The sequence below is a fragment of the Amblyomma mixtum genome, chromosome 4, assembly GCF_055824585.1.
Source record: "Amblyomma mixtum isolate Tamu chromosome 4, ASM5582458v1, whole genome shotgun sequence".
Taxonomy (NCBI): Eukaryota; Metazoa; Arthropoda; class Arachnida; order Ixodida; family Ixodidae; genus Amblyomma; species Amblyomma mixtum.
Genome location: NC_143015.1, coordinates 11,437,310 through 11,461,944, shown reverse-complemented (window position 1 = coordinate 11,461,944; position 24,635 = coordinate 11,437,310). Strand labels below are relative to the sequence as shown.

The window sequence follows — 24,635 nt, the reverse complement described above, 5'->3', positions numbered from 1 at the left end:
CTAGGGCTACCAGACTTCCTCCAGTTGTATCTGACACCTGCTTCTGTATTAGTATATTTTTGCAAAAATTCTGCTACAGTATTTTGAATATATGAAAATTTTTTGGAGGAGTTTGAGCATCTGTTGTGGTAAGGTCACTGATCTCCACTAGGTGGCTGGATGCCGCATTCCCGCTTTCCGAGACGAGCACGAGTGAAGCCACCGGAAGTTGGACGGCTTGTCCCGGAAGTCGGGTGTCTGCTGTGTATTTCAGTGCAAAAAGTTGCGTCTTTCGCCCTTTCGTTCTCAGTTTTCTGCGTTGTTCTCGTGTAATGTCTGCTCTTATATGAAAGGAACAAGCAAGCTGAACTCGAGAAATGTGAGCATTGTGTGCAGAACCATGTAGTTTCAGAGAAACCGAAGAAAACAGGCATGCAGGTCTCACCCTGCCGCGGCAAAGGGGTACGTGCTTTAAACACTATGTTCTTGTCTGGTTCGTGTCTTCCGATCGTGAAGGAGAAGCAGTGGAATGACAATGAGGCTAGGTCATCTTAAAACCGAATTTTCGTGCAGCAAAGAAAAGGCACAGCGCGAGAGGTACGACTGACAAGAAAGACGAATGTTGCAGCGCGCATGAGAAGCGCTGTTAGAAGTCAACTGCACCAAGCACCACGAATTAAAGCCAATTCAGGCTTAACTTGCTACAATACGGAACAGTACATGACACGCTCCGTCGAAAAAGCAGTACCATACCTTTTGGAGGCGCTAACGTGAACCAACCGAACACCTTCGACACCTCACCAGATAGTATACCCTAGCCCTCGCTCTGGTTCGGTCTACACATATTTCGGTAAGATGGTCGCTCCAAATTCCACCTATTCTTTCTTATATTTATCCCCCATTGATGGCATAACTTGGGCTTGAGCGTGGGAACAAGCATCACAGTACAGAGCAGAGTTGGCGAAGCTAGGCAAACGAGACGTCACCGAGCCGAGTAGACGAGGCTCCATACTTGCTGCGTGTAGCGACGTCCTGTCGTCTGCTAGTGTCGTCCCATTGCGATGCAATGGACCCTTACTTTTGAAACGTCTTTCCCGAAGACTTCGCTGGTCTCCTCGCTCAGTTGACGGTGCAACAGGTAGGCATTGTCATACAAAAAGACGAGAATGACGAAAAGACGAAATGCTAAGTGGGAAAACAAAAATGGAACTGAAAAATCATGCTGAGGTCCGATTTCATGCACTGCCGAAGGCTGACTTCCGGGACAAGGCCGCTCACTTCCGGTGGCTTCACTTTCGGGCGCCCGATGCGGCATCCAGCTCCCCTAGTGGAGATCAGTGGGTCAGGTTAATTTTGTCCGCTGTTTATTGCCTGCAGTGCAGTTGTTGCATTGATGATTTGCACTTTGGTAGCTGCTTCATTTTGTGATGCTGCTTAAATTTGTCCTGTATTGCCCCTCTTGGTTGAACCAAGAAAGGAAACTGTAGTGTGTGCAGATTAATAATGAATTAAACAGCCAAACACTTAACACTGGCACTGGTTTCTCATTGAAATGACCTTTGTTTAGGACAGGTTAGTGTTGTTACATTGGTGCTGTGACAAGAAATGCTTGGTACGATACTGAACATCCTGAAAAAGTGAGAATTAGAGCAGTGTTGCAGGTAACTCATTTGTGTTCGGCTGAGCACGAGGAGCACAAAGTCTGCTGACTCTGCCATTCACGAGGAACCTACATGGTGTGAGTATGGGATCATACAGTAAGCAAAGCCGAAAGTTGGGCAAGTTGGATAACGTTCAGGATGTAACAATAGCGCACAAGGATGCTTGTCTGCGTCGTTTCCTTTCCGTCCCTCATGTTCCTTGTGAGCTGTTGTTACATCATGGGACCGTACACCGTAAACAGAAAAGAGTAAGAAGGGAATATACACGCATATGGGAGTAAAATAGATTATACACCTATATGGGAGTAAAATGGGGGTGAGCTGTCCTCTGGGACACTGCCTTCTTCAAGGGGTGTGCGCTTTTCTACTCCCATACAGGTGTACTCTTGTTTAGAGTATTGTCCTCAGAGTCGGTTTCGGTGCCCATCTCGGTGAATGTGTTGATCTCCGCGCACGATGCCCTGCAGGCGTGCCAGTGGCTGAGTGACCTGAAGGAGGTGCTGCTGGACTCCATGGATGTGCGGCTCTTCCTCAACGGCCGCTACACGCTGCTCTGCATCTCCAACTTCCTGCTGAACGCGTGCGTCGACAATCCGTACATGTACCTGCCCGACAGTGCCATCCAGCTGGGCGTCGACAAGGACCGCGCCTCCTTCCTCATCTCCTTCATCGGCATCCTCAACACGCTTGGCGTGGTGAGTGGGAACGGTCTCCCCGCCTCGCTGTGCCACTCGCCCAGTATCGCAAAAAAGTGTGCGGCATTGGCACCCAATGCCTTCTGGAAATGGCCTTTGCATTCCTAATAAGACAACACCACACCTTGCCCAGTTGACGATACTGTACCATAAATTTAGGTCACGAGACTCAAGCTGTCATATCCATCAGAAGTGGATACGATGTTGGCGTCTCCGGAACCATGTCAGACGAACCAGACATTGACACAAAAATGTTTTATTCCATACCATGTTGCATACAGATGGCACCTGCCAAATTTCTTCTTGCTGTTGCAAAAAGCCTGTCTCCAACACTTCTGCACCGACAGGCTATTACAAAGCCAGACAGAAATTTTGGCAAGCAGCGTCCATGTGGGACACAGTATAGGAATCTTATCGATGTCTCATTCATTTCACCCAGTTCAGCAGACAGCAACTCCATGTCCACTGACTGCAATTTGGCTGCCGGCCTTCAGCCAGGGACTCACTGATCATCGGCACATGTGGATGGCTCACTGTCTGCATATATGGCAAACCCTTTGCTCCCACCCACTGCTGTGGCTCAGGGGTTAAAGGTGCACCGAAGAGGAATCTCAACTCATATTTTTACCACTGGAATTCGATGTACACATTCCGAGCTTTCTTAGAAACTTCGAATTATTGCCCTGCGCAGCCAGTTTCCCTCTTTTAAATCCGACTAAACGTCTTCGCTCCCGGCTTTTTTTTTTTTAATTCCCCGCAGACGATAGGAGGAGTCAACCAACCTTTCAACCAGTTCCGTAGCGGCTTGCCGCTCTGCCATCAGCGGAGTGATATGTAGCGATCGGCAAAAGCAAAGAGTCCGCGCGTATTTTTATTTCCGTTGGCCTAATTTCCAGCTATGTAGTCTCTGACTAGATCTATTTATTCACGGAAACCTAAAAGAAACAAAATAAAAGCGAAACCAAAGCCGCCACGCAACTGCCTGAAAGGCACTCCATGCGTTGATCCACTCCTCCCACAGTCTGTGGGGAATTAAAAAAAAAGGGCGGGAGCCAGACATTAATCCAACTTAAATTATGGAAATCGGCTGCACGGGGCAATAATTCGAAGTTTCTAAGAATGCTCGGAACCTGCAGATTGAGTTCCTGCAGCAAAAAGGCGAGTTCAGATTCCTCTCAGTGCACCTTTAAGACACTCAACCACTGAGCTGAATTGCCCGGGTTTGAACCCTGCCGCGGCAGCTGTGTTTCAGCGGAGGTGAAATGCAAATGGTGCTCGTGTGTTGTGCGATGTCAGTGCATGTTAAAGATCCTCAGGTGTTCGAAATTTTCCCACAGCCCTCCACCACGGCACCCCTTTCTCTCTTTAACTTCCTCCTCCATCCAATCCTCCATGGCAGAGTTGAGGTGTCCAGAAAGAAGTGAGACAGTTGCTGTGTCTTTTCTTTTTTCAAACATAATTTTCCTGTGCATGTGTGGACATTTGATGTTGACGGTCACAACTACGCACAGGCAGGGCAACTTCACCTAAAGAGCTAGCTTTCCAAAATACCTCTCGTCTTTAGGTCGGTTTGTCAACTGGCCACCTGTTCCTAGTCATCATCATCATCATCAGCCTGACTACACCTACTGCAGGGCAAAGGCCTCTCCCATGTCTCTTCTCCAATTAACCCTGTCCTGTGCCAGTTGCAGCCACCGTTATTCCCGCAAATTTCTTGATCTCATCCGCCCACCTAACTTTCAGATGACCCCTGCTACGCTTTCCTTCTCTCGTAGTCCACTCCGTTACCCTTAGGGACCAGCGGTAACCTTGCCTTCACATTACATGCCCTGTCACTCACATCCCAGGGATGCCACCTACATTATTACTACATTATTGTTGCTGTATTGTTGTATTTTTTTTTTGCTATAATTTTGCTTTTTGTGAACCTGCCCTTCCTGCTTGGACCTAACCATGGTCTGTAGTATGTACGTAAATAAAAATAAATAATAAATAAATAATAAAAATGGTGCCATACCAGGGATGCCACCGTTTCGGTGTCTGAGCTGAGTGAGTGGACGCACCGTGCAGGTGATAGTGGGCTACCTGGGCGACAAGTCGTGGCTGGAGCCGTCGCTGCTCTACAGCCTGCTGACGGCCGTGAGTGGGGCGGCCATTGCCGTGCTGCCCCTGGTGAGCGGCTACCCTGCCCTGGCCCTGCTCAGCTCGGTGTATGGCTTTGCCATCTCGGCCAACTACACCCTGGTGCCCGTCATCCTGGTGAACCTCATCTCGCTGGACAACTTCACGGGGGCCTACGGGCTGTTGCTCCTCATCCAGGGGCTCGCAGGACTCATGGGACCCCCCATCGCAGGTGAGGGGATTGGGGGTACTATCTGTGGAGGCTTGGGACAGTTGGTTATCATCATTTATTTACCCTTAAGGGCCCTTGGCTTAGGGCACTACATAAGGGGGGGGAGCAGTCGTTACATAATACAGGGGTCGGTAACATCAACAAGAACGTGCACTGACATCGCACAGTACACGGGCCTCTAGAATTTCTCCCCCAAAGAAATTCAACCGCCGCGGCCGGGAACAAACCTGCGTCTTTCGGGTCAGCAGCTCGAAAGACACGAGTTCGATCCCGGCCACGGCGGCCGAGTTTCGATGAAGGTGAAACTCTAGAGGCCCGTGTACCGTGCGATGCCAGTGCACGTTAAAGAGTCCCAGGTGGTCGAAATTTCAGGAGCCCTTCACTGCGGCTTCCCTCATAGCCTGTGTTGCTTTGGGACGTTAAAGCCCAATAAACTAAACCAAACCAGAAACGAATCGTGCCTGGAGGTGAGTAGTGCTTCGACTCTCTTCTTCCTCCTCGCAGGCTGGCTGTGTGACACGACCGGCGCGTATGACGCCACCTTCTACTTCAGCGGTCTCTCCATCCTGGCCTCGGGCGTGCTGATGCTGCCTGTGGCCAGCAGCTGGCACTGTCGCAACCCGGCTGCCTTCAACCGGGACGCCGACAGCACGTCCTCCTCTTCCGCCGCCGACCGCCGCGACGTCAAGACGGTCCTGCTGCCGCAGCAGAATGGCTCCGCCCCCTCTTCCGCCGCTGCTGCCAAGCTCAGCGGCGAGGGTGCCGCGCCACATGAGACCGTCGCCCTGGTGAGCAACGGCGTCTGCGTCTGAGCTGCCTCTCCCCTCTTGGATCTGGTGTGGTGACATCCGAGCACTACAGTCGCACTCTGTTATTTTTTGTATTATTGTTATTCAGTGGAGTGCGCCGGCATTGACGGTGTGTCACGTAGCATATTGGTATTGCATGTATCACTTACACAGTTGTGTGGCAATTTGCGGGAATACGGTGGTCGCAACTGGCAAAGGACAGGGTTAGTTGGAGAGGCATGGGAGAGGCCTCTGCCCTGCAGTGGGCGTGGTCAGGCTGATGATGATGATGTTTGTCCACCAGGGATTTTGCCCAGTAATTGTGCGGAATGTTTAAGGAAACCTCCGGGCCCAGGTTATGAGTGATGTTACGCTGATGCTTTCAATGCAAACAGCATCCTGAATTTTTTTTTCTTGTCCCAGAACTTGTATTTGCTTGATTAAAAAACCACTAATGAAGAATTGGGCTCAATGACACACTGAGAAGCTGAAAAAATGCAAAATGTTGCAGTTAGCTGTAGCATTGTCTGGCCGGTTTTGGCTGCCATAAGTCTTGGCTAGTGCGGAGCAAAGTTATGCCACCTCCATGATGCTGGAGCGAGAGCAGGCGTTGTTGTTCTCCTAGACAATCGTGCGAAGCCTTTGTCCAGGTGTGTAGACACACTCTCCCATTGGCCCAGTTTCTCAAAAGCCCATGAGAGTGTACAGTTTCCGACCTCCTTTGCCCTGGGCTAACAGAAGGGTGCACGAGCCAGCTACAGTGGAATCTCGGCGATTCAGATTCACACCAAGTGGTGGCACACGGCCATAAATAAATCCCGCCAGCCGTATCAGATCTGCCTGAATGCATTTTCCGCGCTTCCACATCTGGATTTTGTTCGTGTTTGCACGATGCCAGATGGCAACGAATATTCTCCGCGGCCTTGTGAGATTCGTATTGCCGAGATTTTGCTGTAAATGCATGAGACAGTGTCACAGCCTTGCATGTCACGGTTTGTGGCCACACATCCTGGTGGGTCTGAGAAGTGGTACACCTTCATTGGAACCGTCTTGTCCCTTGGACTAAGTTGTGGTCAACAAGGCAGCAGTGACTCTGCTGTAACTGTGTGGCATTTGCTGGTGTCAGACAAACTCCAAACATGTTGGTGAGCTTGCACGCTTGAGATCCTCATTCCATGTACTCGCGCAAAATTCACGATTCATGGCACAAGTGCTAGCTGGACACTGCACTGAACCACATGTTGGCCTGTGCGTTGCGGAGGACGCAGCGCATTTTTCACTTCAAATGCCATTGTTGACGAACAACCACAGACAAACAGAGTCCGCATTACGCAGCTGCAGTCCTTGCTGTTTGGAGACGCGTTATGTTATATCCACTGTTGATACAGCGTTGCGTCAGTGGTGAATATAGAGGATCAACTGTTGCATCATTATAGCTACGTATCTAAACCACTGGCTCGATTGTAGTCAACTTGGACGTGTTGTGTCTTGTAGGGGTTTTGAGCAGCCTCTGGTTCATTGGAGGCATATGCCCAGGTCATCCAAATCAATGAAGTTGTTGGCTCTTTGCCAGTGGGTTTCCTGAAAATTGTGGAGTTGCTGATGAACAGCACCCATCATGGCACGGAACTTCTTTAGGACGTACAGGACATGCTTTTATAAGCGATGCGTAAGAAGTGTGATACAGCCGCCGCGGCTCTACGTTTGTGGTGTTTGGCTGCTGATCCGGAAGAGATTCGATCCCAGCTGCGGCGGTTGCAATTCGGCAGAGATGAAATGCTAGAGACCCTTGTACAGCCTTTGTCAAAAGTAACCAGGCTCCATGGCTTGCTTCTCATTCGTATAACAGAGCCCTCGCGGCTTCCCTAAAGATCAAAAAGTTCTCTGAAGGTGAGAACAGGTGTTCTTCTTACCATATAAAGCTTGAGGGCTGGCATAATACCTTTAATATACGACTGAGAAGAAAAAAACATGCAGCCTGGTTACTTTTGACAAAGTGTGTACTTAGTGATGTCACTGCATGTTAAAGAACTCCCCTGCAGCGTCGCTCGTAGCCGGAGTTGCTTGGGACGTTGCACCTGTTAAAACCAAACCAGAAGTATGATGCTGCTGCTCTGCATGCAGCATGAGACCGACAACATGGCGTCACAGTGACAGTGACTCCCTTGAAAACACCTCGCCAGCCCCCATTACTCGAGAGTAAGCTGTTCATGGAGGGCTGTTTCCTTGGTCTCTCTCTCCCTGCCTCAGTGTCCCGACACTGGCAGCTCCCTCACTTTTTTTCCAATCTTTGCTGGCCTCACATCAAATGAATGGTTACTGTAACTTGTTGGACGAGTGCTACGCGATCCCAGTGCATATCTGTGAGCAGTGCACCTCCATTGGTGCACACCATGTGTGGCAGGTTCTTTTGTTAGGGTCCTCCACAGCTGTCTGCGCAGTCGATGTACTGTGCATGCAACGGCAGGTATTCGACAGCACATCCACGTTGATGTGCTGAATGGCTAGTCGGTCCTGTGTGGGAAGGGCTCGTGTGCACAGATGTGTGCGTATGTGGTGCAATTTCGCATTGCGCAGGGTATATAGCAGAGGGTGACAGTCAAGAGCCCTCAGTGCGCAATGTCTTGGTTCTTCGCAGTGTGTCATGTATGTCACCTGTGGCAAGTCTGCTTGCTAACGCGTGTTGCGTGCACAGAGCGTGTGGTGGCCTCTCCACTTGAGTGAAGCCGAGCAGCAGTTGAAAACTTTGTCAGAGCTTTCTTAGGTCTGTAATTTGACTCACTTTTTACTTCGGCTTCTTAGTCTCCTAGGACTTGGATGATCTTTAAGGAACGAAACAGCGCAACTAAAACGAAGGACCAAGAAAAAGAGAGACACGAACACGCACTGTTTCGTTCGCTGTTTGCGCTGTTTGCGTTGCGCTGTTTCCTTCCTTAAAGATGCAATACCAACTCGCCCACTATCCTATGTTGCTACGACTTGGATGAGCTGGGCCCGTTCTAAGCTGTCTTTCACTTCTGACGCCTGACGAGTCCAGTTTGTCGTGTTTTCTGGCACCCATGTGTCTGGTGTGAGGCGAGAAGGACGCTTTTAAAGCCTTTGTTTTGTTTGCTGACAGATTGCAACTTGAGCACTAAGAACAAACTGGTAATGGCACAAAAAACGGGGACACAGAAGGCACAGAAAAGACAGGACCGGCATCAGTCCTGTCTTTTGTGTGCCTTCCGTGTCCTCGTTTCTTGTGCCATTACCAGTTTTTTTTTCTTTCAACATGAACCAACTTGCCCAAACTTGAGTTTTACTTGAGCACTAAATTGTCTCCATTTCCAAAAAAAAAAAAAAGTGTTCGTTAGGGAGTTATTCAGGACTTCAACGTGTGCTGGCTGCATCTCAAGAATTTACATCCGCAAAGGCGGACCTACATTCTAGCTTTTTTTTTTAATTTTTTCTTTTATTGTCTTGTGTTCCATTGGCAGCAGCAGTGCTTATATCTTGACTGTCAGATGTGACCTGTGTTGGGAGGAGGTCACTGTGCAACGACGCTTCACCCGCTTTGGGATGCCACGGTGACGGCAATATGCGTTGTTTCAGTTGTTCTTGTAAGGAGCTTAGGAAACTTATCGAGGCATCATTTAAGGGGGGACTTTTATTTTTACTTTTTTGGTGCAGAGCAATGAAACTTGGCATGCTTTGGAAAGTCCGCTGAGTGCTTAAAAACAAAATTTCACTGAAATATCTTGTGTAGCTTTGACATCGTAAATTTTTATATGCTGCATTATGCTACCAAACTTGCAGAAAGCTTGGTGCGACAAGAAAACATGGTAGGAGCCTGCAGTCACTCGTAAATTTTACCCAAAGGAATGGTTGGTGCAGTGACATTCTTCAAATATCTTTAGTAGCTTGATTTTTTTCTACAGAGAATGTTATATCCACACCTGCATAATGCACTCGTTATTGTCATGTCAAATTAATGACAGAGTGAAAAAAACGAGGAAGAAAAATGGTAGGAACCTTACTGCATAAACACATACAATGCAACGAATCGCATGAAAATCTGTGGGGCCATTGTGCGCTATGCTTTCTGCGAGCAAGGCAGGCAGGTCAAAAAACACTTTAGAGAAATCTGGCATTTATTTTCATGGAGATTGCAGCCAGTTTCTTGCTACCTTTGTTCAAAAGTCGGGGAAAACTTTTCGGGATGTAATAAAAAGGCCTTATAAATAGCAGGTTTGGAGGTTTTCGGGATTTGATCCTTGTGTTGTCCCCCCTTAAACGATGATGATGATGTCAGTGTCACTCCAACATTTTGGGCATAACAGCATAGGTAGTAAATGATACCTCCTGGGCATCATCAAACAAAGACTACTGCAGTGTTCTGTGCTAAAATGTGTTTCCATCATCGAGCCGGCACAGCAGAGTTCCTGCAGATCACGTCCATAGGACTAATTGCATGCTTGGCACTGCGTATGTCTGATATAAAGTACAAGGTGGACTGCAGATTATGAGGAGGCAGGTTTCATAGAGAGGACGTTAAGCATGGTGGGCACTGTCATGTCCATTTCAAGTGATGGTAGTAGAAGAAGGCTTGTCCCCAGAGTGCTGAAAACTGTTTGTTCAAACTTGGTCTGCTGGGGACAGTCCAATCCATTCTGAATCCTCACTTGCTCATGCCGTGTTGAGCAATCGGATAGCCTCACCTTCGGTGTGCTGTTGACTGCTGTGTGCCTAATCACGGCCCAGTGTCACAATGCCTGGGGCTAGCCTCTACTACTGGAACACGTGCACGTCTCTCCAGTCACTGTCCTGGTTTGTCTCTCTCTAGCTTTAGGCTGCTCAGCTCATAGTAGTGGACTCCCTAAGCACAGCTTTCTCTCACCTGACTGCATGGTCAGCTTCAGCGTCCATTGGGGTCTTCTGGCTTTTGAGATCTTTCATCCACCACTGTTGTACAAAGTTGCACGTTCTGTTTCCACTTTGTCTTCGCGCACTGCCTTCGAGGAGAAGCAGTGTGTGGAGGTTGTAGCGTTTGCCTCGTAGGCAGTCCTATTATATGCAATAGTAAGCTCAACTCTCGGAGGGGCAGCCAAACAGCTGCAGTGGGATCGGGGCCCGCATCTTGAACGGAGTCCTTGCTCATTGACAGAGCGCAGATGAGAGATTGGAACACCTGGTAGCCTAGGCTGTAGCAGCTGTGCTGTGACTGGCACCAAGTTTCCCGAGCCTGTCAGGGCCGTGCCGTGTTGACTTGGGCTTTGAGGCAGACAAAAGGAGCAGAAAAAGACTTGCTATGAGTGTGCGATGTGCCCCATGTAGTTTTGTGTGGTGCCATGCCCTGTGGGTTAATGACATCCTAGTTGAAATCAAGAGGAAGAAGTGGGCTTGGGCAGGGCATGTAAGGCGAGGGCAAGACGACCGCTGGTCCTCAAGGGTAACGGAGTGGATTCCAAGAGAAGGCAAACGCAGCAGGGGACGGCAGAAAGTTAGGTGGGCGGGTGAGATTAAGAAGTTTGCGGGGATACGGTGGCCGCAACTGGCGAAGGACAAGGTCAGTTGGAGAGACAGGGGAGAGGCCTTTGCCCTGCAGTGGACATAGTCAGGCTGATGATGATGATCATGATGCCCTGTGCCGATCTGCCCTGGAGTTCACTGAAGCAAGACTGGCGAGTTATGGTCAAGCACCAGCTGGTAGTGGCATCTTGTTCAAGCACACCAATCAGCAAGCAAATGAGTTTTGTGAGGCTTACCACACGAGGACAAAACAAAACAAAACAAGACGGCTTGAGCAAGCCCTCTGTCTTGCTACGTAGTAAAGAACTCATCTACCTTGATTCAGTGTAGCAGAACTCGGCTTTAGTTGTCTGATCACCTTATTGCTTTTGTTTTTGTTTTTTTGCAAGTTTTGCCCATATATACATTTACGTGTTCTTTCTCATTAAAAAAACCCACTTGTGAGTTGGTGCTTGGCCATGGTCACAGAAGCGCTGAAGGGCACAGAATTCCGTGACCCACACAGCAGCTTGGTCTGGTTTTTTGTACAGGTTTGCGTTTGCCACAGTATGACGTGTAATGAGTTCAACTTTTTGCAACTTCTTCCCAAGAAGGGAGCAGAGCAGGTGTTCAGCTGATGGTAGAGGATCACACAGTCCTAGTTTCTATTCTGGCACCTCGCTGTGTTAGTGTAGTCGTTTTCTAGCGGGTTGAACATGTCGCAGAGACGGGGAGCACATGGCATAAATCGCACACGTAAGTGTTTTGTCTGTGGCATCGAGCAAGGCTACTGGGGGGAGCTAAATTCCCCGCAGCCCCTACAGTGCTGCCGGTCCTGTTTTAACAGTGGACCCCAGGGAAAGGGGAACAGAGCGAAGAAGCACTTGAAGCTGGCCTTGCTGGTGCGTATTCGTGAAAGACATGAGAGTGCAAAACGGCAACACGGACGAGTAAGGGAACAGGACGAGCGCTGCACTTTGAACAGGACTTATTCAAGGAAGAATGCTTATACAGTCGAACCCGGATATATCGAATTCGAAGGGGATCGGAAAATAGTTCGATATAGCGAAAATTCGATATACAGATATAGGCTAAAACTGCACTCCCGATCATAACAAATTGTGGCTTACCGTTTGGAACAGCCGCGAATCACATAGTATGGGCACGCAATGTGAAAGCGCTTTATTTCGCGGAAAAATAATCACTAATTTTGGGCTGCTTTTTTCCCTGGGAAACGAAGTTCAAAACACTGGCCTCGATCTTCTGAGACTGTCCAGGTGCGAGAGCACAGTGCCTTCCATTTCGCCGCAACAGCGCCGAATCAGGCTAACGCTGACGGCAGTTCAGTGGCTGCGCACGGACGCGTTTCTTCGACAACACAGTTGCCCTCGTCGTCGCTGGAGTCGGCGTCTTGAACGCCAGCTACCGCTTGAAGTTCGCTGTCAGCGTTAAAGTCCTCAACAGTCACTTCGGACGGAACGGCGCCGAGAAAATTGGACAAGTCGCGAAACGCGTCGTCCAAGCACTCATCGTCATCTAAATCTTCCGGGCATTCATCTCCGGCCACTTCAAAGCCTGCCTTGCCAAAACAGTTGGCTACTGGGTCCTGCTTCACGTCGCGCGTTGAAACACAGGCACACAAAAAAAAAAAAAAAACACGGGAGGCGCAGATGGAGCGATAAGAGCGAAGCCTATGCGAGCGGCAGTCAACGTGACTGCGAAGGAACGACAGAGGGAAAAGAAAGATCAGGGAGAAAGATATGCGCTCTGGGCTTCGTTTTTTTTTTTTTTTTTTTTTCTGAGCTCTCTCTTTTCCCCAGACCCACGATGTGCCCACGAGCGACCGTTTTCTCTCTCTCTCTCTTTCCCCAAGAAGCGTGGCTTAGAACCGTCGCCGCGCGTCTCGAGGGTGTTGCTCCATGCCGCACTCTCTCTTCGCTAAGCTCCAATGACCTTGACGGAGCACATGCCGGCGGTACAGGAGGAGGGGGAAAGCTCGCGCCGGTGGGGCGCAAAAACGGGGAACAAAAAAAAAAACGGGGGCCCTGCGCCTGCTGACTGACTGCGGAAATGTTCTCCGCTGAGGCGGGCTGAGGACCGGACAGGAATGTCTTTGGGGAAAGCGCGCCTTCCAGGGGCGCGGCGCGGCGTTCGATATATCCAATGTCCGGCGAAAATGGAATTCGATATACAACGCAACTGTCCTATACTTTTACATAGTATTTTCAAGGGGGTAATCTGTGTGTTCGATATAGCCAATAATTCGAAATATGCGGGTTCGATATATCCGGGTTCGACTGTATAGCCTTTGCCTGTATCCATGCTCTTAATCGCAGTTGACAAACAAAGAGAAGCGTATAGCCTGCAAGCCTCAACTATCTGATTGCAAAGTGCTATTGAAAAGCCAAGATAGGACAGAACATGAGCTTGTGGAAGCCTTCTATGTCAAGAAGCGAGGTGATAGTTGTGTTAGTGACACGTCAGTTGTTCTTCGCCACAGTGAAATGCTGTTTCTTGATTGGTATCTGTGAGAGGCGAATGCCTGCGATTAAGAGCATGGATAAGGGCTGAGGCTATATAAACGCTCTTCCGTGAATAAATCCTGCTGAAAGCAAAGCAGCGCTCGTCCTGTTCCCTTACTCGTCAGAGTGAAGAGTTGCCGAATTGAGAAGAGATAAGGAAATTACAGGCCCTTGGGGGTCAGTCAGAGGCCTTTGTCATTGCTGCCGGTAATGCAGCTTTCCACTGCGAGCATGTGGCCTGATGCTGAGAAAGTCCTTCTTCACTTGGCGGACCTGTAGTGGTGGCATCTTGTGGCATAGTGGCATGAACTCCCTGGGTTCGACATGCGCTTAGTTAGACAGTGTCAGTTAAATTCCTCACAGCAAGAATTAACTGTGTTAAGACATATCTGCAAGTTACCCAGGCTACCTGTGGCTGTGCTAGCACATTCACCACAGAAAGAACTCAAGGAAGGGCTGGATTGATGACCTGCTCATGTGCCCTGGCAGGCAGTAGCTCTCTGCAGAGTGAGCGAGGCGGGGTCTGTATGTGAAAAGCTGGCATGGAAGATGCAGCATTCATTTCTGCATCTTGGGTTGCAGCGTATCACTCGCTGTGCATAACGAAATTGGCAGATGTGTGCAGTCGTTCTGACGTGTGCCCCCGCACATTGAACTACGGCTGGCATGTTATCCTTGAATCTTAATATCAAGGAGGAGCACTGTGTGCACTTCTCTTCCTCGCAGATCTCATCACCTTAGCAGCTGCGCAAGCAGTGTTGCCTAGTTGCGTGCATAGTACCGGCTCCATCACATTTTCATTCATAACTTAGGGTCAGCCTGCTGGGAGATTTTTGATGTAGCTGTTTTCGAACTTTTCGCTAGATGAGGGAGCTCTCTTTTGGAAGACGTGTTTTAGCCTGCACAGTTTGCGGCGTTGAAATGGTATTGTCGGTCTCAGCAGAGAGCTAGACATTAGGGTAGTGCGTTAGCCGCTAGGAGCTCTTTCCACGTTAACACTTTGGATTCGGGTTACTGTACAGCTCCTCAGTTAAAAAGGCTGTAGGCTTATGTTAAAGAAACTTCCTAGTGAAGACCACAAGTGTGAGTTTTCGGAGGGCGGGGCAGTGTCACATTTTCATGCGTGCATGATTAATGACCTGTGCAAACCTAATCCAATGGCTTTAGACTTGCCTGGAGGCGAGGGAAGGATTTTTTTTTTGTCTGTTTGCTGGTTTATAGCGAGAGCATCCCGTATAGTACGAGGACGATTTGTCTCGTCCAGAATGTGCACATGTTATTAGGCACGAGAGGTGGCCTGATGATGCGAAGGATTGTTCGGGCTCAAACTGAACAGTGTGTATTCACGGTTGCCATCAATGGCACCACCTTGCATGGGGCTCGGTTGCCATCAGTGGCGACGGGCTGTGTTGTGCGTACGCTGGCTTCCACTGCCGAGACGGCTGTCTCCACACTTTCTGATGGGAGCGTGTCGTGTTTGTGAATGCCGTTCAGAGAAAGGATCTCACTGCAGTTTAGCGAGATGCACGCAACATTGATGTCAGGGGTCAGCGCAGCTGTTTTAGAGAACAGTCTGTTGGAAGGGCGTCAGGAACAAGGTTGTCCCCATGTGATGTGCATCGTAGGTGGCGCTCTTTTGGAATGTGGAGCTTCCATCGAAGCTCGGACTGACAGAGGCCTTTTAGGTTGGCTAGTTTGAGAGCACTTCATAGTCCAGTGTAGTGGCTGCATCTTGTACATTTCTGGGAGATGCTCCCTTGCAGAAAAAGTGCAGCCCCGGTGTCTGCCAGCATTTGGAAACCTGTACTGTGCTGCATGCTTAATTGAAAGGGCTTTTGTGGTCTGTGTGACTTAATGTCCATTGTGAAACAAGTCTTGCGTAAAATGAAGTGCACGTGCTTATGCTAGGTTAAATGTGCTGTATGACGTAGCTGCAGCCAAGTATGATTATAAATTACCGTTTAAGATAGATAATTCACTGTGCTAATCGCTGCCCTGGTTTTGGAGAATTGTTTTCTCACTTTTAGGAGTACATAAAACAGGCTTCTATGGTCTTGGGGCATGCATTGTGTGAGTGTGCATGCCGACGAGGTGTCGCAGTGCCCTTTCCAGAAGCCGAGACTTGTGGAGGACAGAATTTTGGTTGCAACAATGGAAAACACAATGGATGTAGAAGAGGCAAGACAACAGAGTGCTCTCGCTGTCACTTGAATTATTTGCTCAGAAAGCACACATAACGGGGATTTTTATCTTTGCTAGTTTCTGGTGTTACTACCATTCCAGTACATGTGTGCTTTCTGAATAAATCGTCCGCTTGATAGTCGGAGCGCTGCATTGCCTTGCCTTTCCTCTGACCACTGCGTTTCGCACTGTCGCAACAATGTAAAGCTAGGACGTGTCAGTGCTTTTGAAGCTGGCCTGAAGAGAGGAGGAAGAACTGGGAAGCACCTTTTTGGGTGCCTGACGAGACAGGGTTGTCGTGGGAGTCAAGAACTTTGCGTACCAAAAACGGACAATCGTTGCACCCTCTTGGATGGCGGGTGCGTTCGGAGGAGCACTCTACCCTCCAGTGTGGGGGCAAATTCCGCTTGCGCACGGTGCTGTGCCAGTGAAGGAGGGTCAGGGAAGGAACCGGTCTGTGAGAAGGGCAAGTCGTAGCAACTGCACTGAGGGCTGCCTAGTTCCTCGTGCACGAGAGTTCAGAAAGAAGAAATTGCCACTCTTCGCGGGACCTGTGGCCAAGGGTTTTGCGCAGGGGTTGTGAATATTTGAAATTTCGAATACGAATCGAATGTGTTTGTCATTTGGTTCATATTTGTATTCGAGAAATTGATATTCGAGAAAGAATTCTTTTCCGTGTGAACGCGTCTTGTTTTTGCTGGTTTTTCTATTCCTTTGTAACATGCACCAACTGGCCCAACAAGCTACGCTTCTTCAATGATATTCGAGAATTTTCGAATATTCTAAATTTTCCGATTATTCGGCACCGATTGAATTCCGCGGCAACTTTCATATATCCGATTGTGGCGAAACCAGAATATCCAGGCAAATTACCCAAAGATCAAGTTTCAAGTGTCAGGGAAACTCAGTGCAATGGCGTCCGCTTTGCTTTCTTCTCTGTCGTTCATCGCGTGAATCGATCACACCCGGACGCTGATAGTCTTGGGACTCGAGTGAAATTCCATAAGTGGGCTTTCCCACAAGCGATGAGAACAAAATGACCGACCAGCTGCTTCGAACAATCCTAGTGCAAGCATGCATGGTTTTTTTCTTTGATACTTTCACTGTATGTTACACATCTAATGCTCTCATTCATGGCACTTGTTCTATTGCCTTCCCAACTCTTCTAGCGTAAACTTTGTCACCTAGTTTTGGTCAGCTGTGCTATGCGGGGAAACCCTCTCGCGGACGTTCGCATGGGGTTTTCAGTGGGAAGCCAAGTCGAGGGTCATCAGCAGGGCAAGTGGTCATGAAAAAAAGTCACCTACTGCATGGTGCATTGTCACCTGCGCCTAGCCGCTATATTATAGCTCGTGGCGATGGTGGTTGCGAGCTGTGCATCGGCCGGCCGTCCAAACCTAGCTGCGTGCCGTTTTCAGGCAGATTAGTGCAGCACTGCTCGTTTCTTTTTCTTTTCGTGTTGTTCCGATATCAGTGGGCACTCCCCTTCCTTACAACTGGCGCTCCTCACAGGCTTTTTGCTGTCTGTGCGATTCCTCACAAGGCTTCAGCAAAAAATTTAAAATCGTTTTTTGAAGAAAGGAAATGGCGCAGTATTTGTCTCACATATCTATAAAGAGGGATTAAGAGCGAGAAAGTGGTGCTGTAGTGGAGGAATCATTTCGACCACCTGGGGATCTTTAGGATCCACTAACACCACACAGCATACGGCTGCCTTTGTGTTTCAAAAGGCTTCAGTGCAGTTTAGAATTTTCAGCATTTTTTTTCTTTCCGGAAAGTGACGGGGAGGAAGGGGGTGGTGGGGTTGTCTATAGCTCGACCTTCCGATAATGCCAGTCGAATCATTCACGGATTTGATTTTGTTGCTCATTTTGCAAGGCACAATACAGGTTGCATACTAGCTGTTATGCTGTCTAATCAATTGGTATACATTTCTGTGCATGTTTATTTTGTACGGTGCTGAGTCACTCTAGGTGTGTCCATTGCAGTTGTGGAAACCATACAGTATTTAAAAAAATGACAAAAATATTTGCTCATTTGGGTTTACGAATTTTTTTTCACACTGAACAATTTGATTCGGTACTCGAAAGCATTTTTTCTCTACATTCGTATTCGAAAATTTCAATAGTCGCACACGCCTAGATTTTTTTATTTTTTTCTCCCAATGAGAGAGAGAGACCCGTGAAAGTGTCCTAACTTCATTCAGTAAACATTTGTAAAGGTTTCACCCTGATAACACATGCAGTGTACTTCTCCTGGTCACTCTGGAAGGTCACGGCAGTGGCATTGTACAGTCTTTGCCAAAAGTAACCAGGCTGCATGGTTCGCTTCTCATTCGTATAGTAGAGCCCTCACGGCTTTTCTAAAGATCAAAAAGTTCTTTGAAAGTGAGGACAGGGGTTCTCCTTACCATGCAGAAATTTATAGCTTGAGGGCTGGCATAATAGCTTCGATATACGACTGAGAAGAAAACTGTGCAGCCTGGTCACTTTTGGCAAAGACTGTACTGTGCCACACCTGTCCCTCTTACTGCATGCAACTTGGTGGTCCTTTGGTGCCAGTCAGCAGCACTTGCACTTGCTTTTTCCCCAAGAAGTTACGCGCAGGCTGGCATCAAACTGCACTGCCCACAGTTAACGCCATGACTTCCCCAACTGTGCGAGGGTGTTGGAAGACAGATCCTGCTTAGCTGGCACAGCACCGTGTGACACTACTTGATAGTCTTGCGTTTCTTCTGGTGACGTTCTTTTCCTGTGGCCATTTTATCCGTAACAATCCGTAAACACTTGAATTTTGGCCATTTCTGAGTGTCGTTTTTGATTGGTGGACCATACGGGAAGTTTCTTAGTTGATAATATCAATGAGCTCTGCCCAGTACTGATTCGCTCCGTGTTGTGCTGCCATTGAAGTAATTCAAAAAATGGTCACAGGTTCAGTTCTGTGCTGTGTTGCAAGTTCTGACGGCATGAAAGATGTTATAAAATATCACGAACAGCCTTTTCTGCACTGTTCTACATAAATCAAAGCTTAAGCTTACACTGTATTCGTGTGTTTTAAGTTCTTGCCTTCGTAGTACATCGGAAAGCCTTGCCATAGAAACATACACAGTGACCATGTTGACAATGAGGTGTGTTCTAAATAAAAAGTGCTGAGAATTCCAGTACTTTGGTTATGGCTTGGGCTTCTCATGTGTAGGCTGTTCTGGATCTAGTCACAGAGTTGTCCGGGTAGGCATCTCCAAACCTGTTGGGTCTAGTCATGGTCTACTGGTTTCCCTTTGAGGAAGAGCTACCCAGTGTCTGTTGTTCTCTTTTTCCGAGAACGCGTGTTGCCCCTTATGTTCATTCGTTGAACTGTTTCCCTGGCAAGCCTCTGTGTTTGCGCTGTCCACTTATTTACCATGGCTTACCGTCTGTACCACCTCTGTGGTGAACTCCAGGAGCATACTGATATGCTAATTACCCACCTTTGTTGTTGCATGGCAAGTTTTTTTGTGAAATGCAGTGGAAATGCAACACTGTTGGTTAGTTCCCTGAATGAAACCAGTTTTTCTTTTTTCTAATCCCCCGAGGGTGAAGAAAAGGTTATGAGCAAACAGTAATCAACCAGTCATTTGTAGTTGACTTTGCATTAACCTCTTCGTGTATGCCCCTTATTATCAGTGAAGCCTTCTGTATTACAGCGTTCTGTATTACTGACCTGCCTGCAAAAGTAGAGCTGTGTTATATCGCACTAATGTTTCTGTTTTCAGGATACAATTCATTCACACTGTCTGTGAACATCTCCATAAGCAAGACAGAAATCAACATTTCAACACTTGCTCACTGCATCGCCTCAAAGTCTTATTTTTGTCTCTGTGCTGGCAAATGTGTTTTGGTGCCATCTTGGTTTACAATAACAAAAATTCTGAAAGATGATCCTGGGATGCCCCTGGGATGTCCCTGGGATGTGGTGTCACTCATGCCTGCACTGCTAGCATTGCAATACACATTCATTGTAGATACCCCGAGTGTAACATTTTTGTGTAGTGTCGATGTCCTTGTACTTCCATTGCATTCCACGTGTGTTCCACTGTGCTGTGTTGTGTTGGAATTCCCGGTGTACTACTGTCAGCAGCCTTCTTTGCTCCCAGTTTTGTCGTTCCTGGACCCACTTTGCTGCATTCGAGACAATGCCTTCTTACCAAGAGCGCCTTTCATTGCGTTTCCATGTTTCTCTCGGGACGTTTTGTTCTGCACTGCTTCAGCTGCCTTCAGCAACAGGACTGAGTACAACTAGACACTGTACAGTACCACAAGAAGTGTTTTTAACAACAACCGATTGAACGTTTCATGTGTGACATGCATTGGCAAACCAGTGGTGGTGACTTTGTCATGCAGGCGGGCTATCGAACACTGCGAGGTAATGGCAGCCAAATCAGCTTGTCATCAGGTGCTTGTTCTGCGTGAGTGAAAACATGTGCAACTGAGAGCTGGTTTGACGGTTTTGCGCCTATTAACGGTGTTGTCATGCACGTCTTCTCTGGTCATCGGTGGTGAGAAATAATTAGGTGGCCAGCTCGCATTATGCGTTATGCATAATGCTTTAGCTAAATCTCAACAAATATTTTACCTTCCACATGCGTTAACACGTTTTGGCAGGCTAGTTGATTAAGCATCTTGAATAAACAGCGCAAACGACGACAAGCACAAGACACAAGGAAACGGACGACACAGCGCTAACAACTGAGGGTTTAATGCTGATCATACAAGTATAAATACACGGATGTCGGCAGTGTGGAAAGATACACAGAGTGCAAAAAAACTATAAATGTGACAACAGCAACAGAAGCACGCCGACATCTATGTATCTTATACTGGTATGACCAGCAGTAGACCCTCAGTTGCTAGTCAGCGCGGTGTCGTCTGTTTCCTTGTCGTTGTTTGCGCTGTTTATTCAAGATGCTTCCACATGCTTTGTTATGCTACTGTGCTAGTTTCAGTAGACTCTGGTTGCTTATGGAGTAGCGTCTGGGACTACTGTGAAACCATTGTCCCTTTCTTTTTCCTTGTGCACAAAAAGCCACGTCAGTTCAAAGTCTGAACTGAGAACACCGGAACTAAGCTTTGTGGTCCTTGCATTGTCAGTCAATTAGCAGCTGCCTTGCTATGCAACATACTAAGTACGAGCTGTGCTTCTTAACAATGACCTTGTCTTGAACAGTCATTTTTACTGACCCGTCTTTATCAGTGTCTGTGAGCATCGCATGACTATTTATTTTGCATGCAGTCACAAATATGTGGCACCGTGTTTGCTTTTTTAACTCCAGTGATTGTTACCATGTGCAGGGCACATGCAAACTGTGTACTCTTGTGTTCAGCTTGCTGCAGATTCGCTTGTCTTCTTCAGTTGTGCTTTGTGACAGTGTTAGTACTACCAATTATCGGTGCATTTCTGTGCTGCAAAGCATTTGAAGTTTCCTTACCAGACTGTGATAAAGATTGGAAAACAAGTTTTGTGTTTCAGTGTTTTTATGTTGTGTAATCGGGCTTCTGTTTATTTGCTCGTGTCCCTGTGAAACTAGCGTTCGATATCAACTCCTCTGTGTGTTTAATCAAGAAACGAACCACTGTCATGTTTTGGTTTTGTCCCATGTAGCAGCTATCAAAAGCGATTCCACTGTGTTCTTTTTCTGTTAAAAAATATGGCAGTACGTGTATACCTACTTTGCTGTGTCAGTCACATGATGCACTTCTCTGCATGCAATCTCTTTAAGGGGGCAAGCTGGTCTTAGAAAAAACATTTTTGTTAACGAAGTCACAATAATGCAATCTTCTAGAAACGTGTATTTTTGTGTGCTGATTCTAAATATGCAATTTAATTTTAAGTAAAACAAGTCCTTGTGCACTTATATAATATATTATGTACCTTTTTCCCGAGAGCTTTCAATAAATTTTGCAGCAGGAAACTTGCTAAGACGCATGCCGTTGGTTTGTCTTCACATCAAACTATGCAATAAGCGTGAAATTATTACCCTGCCTATCACAGAAGTTGAGTTACAGCGTTTTGAATTTGCCACTTCACAAATTGGAAGAAACTGACAACTTCAGAATCCTATAACTCACCTCCTATAACAGGTAGGATGATAATTTTACCCTTATTGCATAGCTTGATGTCAAGACAAGCCAATGGCATGTGTCCTAGCAAGTTTCCTGCAGCATAATTTCTTTCACTCTCTCGGCAAATGTTACCCAACATATTGCATAAGTGCACAAGGACTTGTTGTACATGAAACTCAATTGCGTATTTGGAATCAGCATGTGAAAATGCATGTTCCCCGAAGATAGATTTCATGGTTGTGGCTTCATGGGTAAAAATTTATTTCCAAGACCCTCTTCCCCCCTGAAAGCAAAAATAATTTGGACTCTGCATGGTTTGGTGCGAAATACTTCTCTCGTTTCTTTAGATGCAACAAATAGCCCAAGGATCAGAGGGTGCTTGGCATGCCTGGAGTGTATAATAAACCGGACATTTTATTGGTACTGTCTGCTGGTTTTAAATTTCTGGCCCACCTGATCACGTGCAACGTTTGCCTTAATGAACTGGTCACTGCCTCTAGCCCGACAGCATCAGCCTCATCAAGGTCACGTCAGCTTTGCTGCTTCAAATATGGGTCAGTTTTGTTCAAAAGCAGGGCAGTATAACTGTTGCTGCATTACATAAGTTATTCCGATTAACCTGTTGGCCCATGAAGCTCACAGTTGCAAAACTGTGAGAAGCTTGAAATCTATACAGAGAGCCGAACACTGTAATGGGTTCCCTAAAATGAACATTGGCAAGGTGCTGCTACAGGTTACAAAAGAAAAAAAAAAGAAACCTGTTCGTTACAAACATGTTCACTTGGATTAGTGTGCAGGCTAGTTGGTAACACATGCCAAGGCCCATAAATTTCTGAGGCAGAAAATCTTAAACTCCGCGAAATTCCCCGCATATGATGCTACAGAATGCGCCTCACACTATATTTGGTGTCAAGGTATGAATACAATGTCCAGTATCCCTCCAGAGAAAAGTATAAAACAGCTGTATCTTACCAGTACTCACCTGTGGGGCAGAAACGTGGAGGCTAACAAAGAGGGTTCAGCTTAAGTTAGGGACAACGCAGCGAGCTATGGAAAGAAAAATGATAGGTGTAATGTTAAGGGATCGGAAGAGGGCGGAGTGGTGAGGGAACAAACGCGGGTTACTGACATCCTAGTCGAAATCAAGAGGAAGAAATGGGCTTGGGCAGGGCATGTAATGCGAAGGCAAGACCTTAGTCCTTAAGGACTACCCTTAAGGACTAAGGTCTTGCCGTTACCCAGTCCTTAAGTCCGTTACCTAGTCCTTAAGTGTAACGTAGTGGACTCCAAGAGAAGGCAAGCGTAGCAGGGGGCGGCAGAAAGTTAGGTGGGTGGATGAGATTAAGAGGTTTGCGGGGATAGGGTGGCCGCAACTGGCAATGAAGGACAGGGGGAGAGACATGGGAGAGACCTTTGCCCTGCAGTGGGCGTAGTCAGGCTGATGATGATGATGACAATGTGAATTTTTTTTTTCCCCGAGCTTCTCAAGGTGAAGTGACCTTCGTCACCAGGCTTCAGAGCTGTAGGAGAAGCCAGAATTTCAAACCTGCCCTGGGGCAAAACGCGTGGTATGCAAAGTAGAAGGCAGGCACTGATAAACGCGCAGGACTGGGCAGCTTGAAACACCAGGTAGTAGCAGCCATGGGTGGTCCAATACATTAAAGTATTAGAGGCTCGGCTGTGCTAGATTGTGGCGTGTGCAATTGAAGCGTGGCCTCTTGAATAACGCCACTGTGTTCGTGCGCTTCTTTAGCGTGCCCCCTCCGTTTTCAGAGGGGGACGTCGGCTATGGTTGGCCTGAACAGTTCAAGATTGTATTATAATTGTAGTATATTTATTTTAAATTTCTCCTGAGTTCTCAGATGCCCCCGTCGCATAGCATTTGTGCAAATAAGGTAATCACTTTTCCATCGTACTGTCGTTCCTAACTATGTCTATAGAAACAATAGCACCAAAAACGAGAATGTTTTATCACACTATCCCACAAGAAATGCTTAAATCCTAATTTTTCGCGAAATTGCGGGAAACTATGAGGGGGGGGCTTATGATTTACTTAAGTGTTGCAGCCCAACACTGAAAAAGCAACACACGAAAAGTCGACGCACAGACACCGACTTTCGCCATCTTGTGTTGTACTGTATTACTTCACACCACAGAAACATGCTCCTCCCGTTGGTTACAGGTTAGTTACTTATTCGCGCCACAACCGAGCGAAGCCAAGCCTCTGATGCTTTAATGCGCACAGCTGCCTATGCAGCAGTGGCTGCCTTTCTGTGCTTTCCCACCCAACTCTTTCAGTGCCTCCTTTCCACAGCCGCCTTCTCCTCTGCACTTGCACGCTTTTGCCCCAGGGTCGTTGAAAAGCTGGCTTCTCCTAGCTGCTCTGGAGCCTGGTGGCAAGGGTCACCTTAGCTATCTTGAAAAAGTCAGCGGAAAATAGAAATTCCTAGTATTCATACCACACTTCTGAATATAACGACGGGTGCGTTCTGCGAAATCATTTGATGTCTCTTGGGCAGTTTCGCATGTCTTTGTTTTCAGTTTGCGGAATTTAAAATTTTACGCTGAAGAAAGTTAGGGGCTTTAGTATGCATCACGAACTAGCCCGCAACTAAACTCTAGGGAACTGAATCAATTTTCCAAATTTTTTTTTCGCCGATAAATGCATCTTTTGCACTCAGGTAAACGTCGAATAGCCAGAAAAAGCCAGAGAATCAATTTTTCCTGAAAACAATATTTGCATAATAATGGTAATTACTCTCATTTTAAATCCACTCTGGAACTTTCCCCCGATACACTGGACTCCACTCCATGCTTGGACAAGCTTGCATCAATTTGTCCAAGCCAACTATGATGACATAAGCAGTGATG

At 47.4% G+C, this 24,635-nt stretch overlaps 1 protein-coding gene across 3 annotated transcripts in view; it reads left to right on the top strand.

Moving 5' to 3' along the window:
- The window catches only part of LOC149345699 (monocarboxylate transporter 12-like), a 67,332-nt gene extending 45,145 nt beyond the window's left edge, over positions 1-22,187 (top strand). For 2 of the 3 annotated variants that reach the window (XM_089586201.1, XM_089586202.1), the window contains exons 3-6: positions 2,108-2,335; positions 4,406-4,688; positions 5,193-5,476; positions 19,418-22,187. In XM_089586201.1, coding sequence (XP_089442327.1) covers positions 2,108-2,335; positions 4,406-4,688; positions 5,193-5,476; positions 19,418-19,444 — 822 coding nt within the window. In that variant the 3' untranslated portion in view covers positions 19,445-22,187. Of the gene's footprint in view, positions 1-2,107; positions 2,336-4,405; positions 4,689-5,192 lie in introns of all 3 variants that reach the window. The other variant, XM_089586203.1, reaches the window with a different exon arrangement.
- Positions 22,188-24,635: the final 2,448 nt, after the last annotated feature.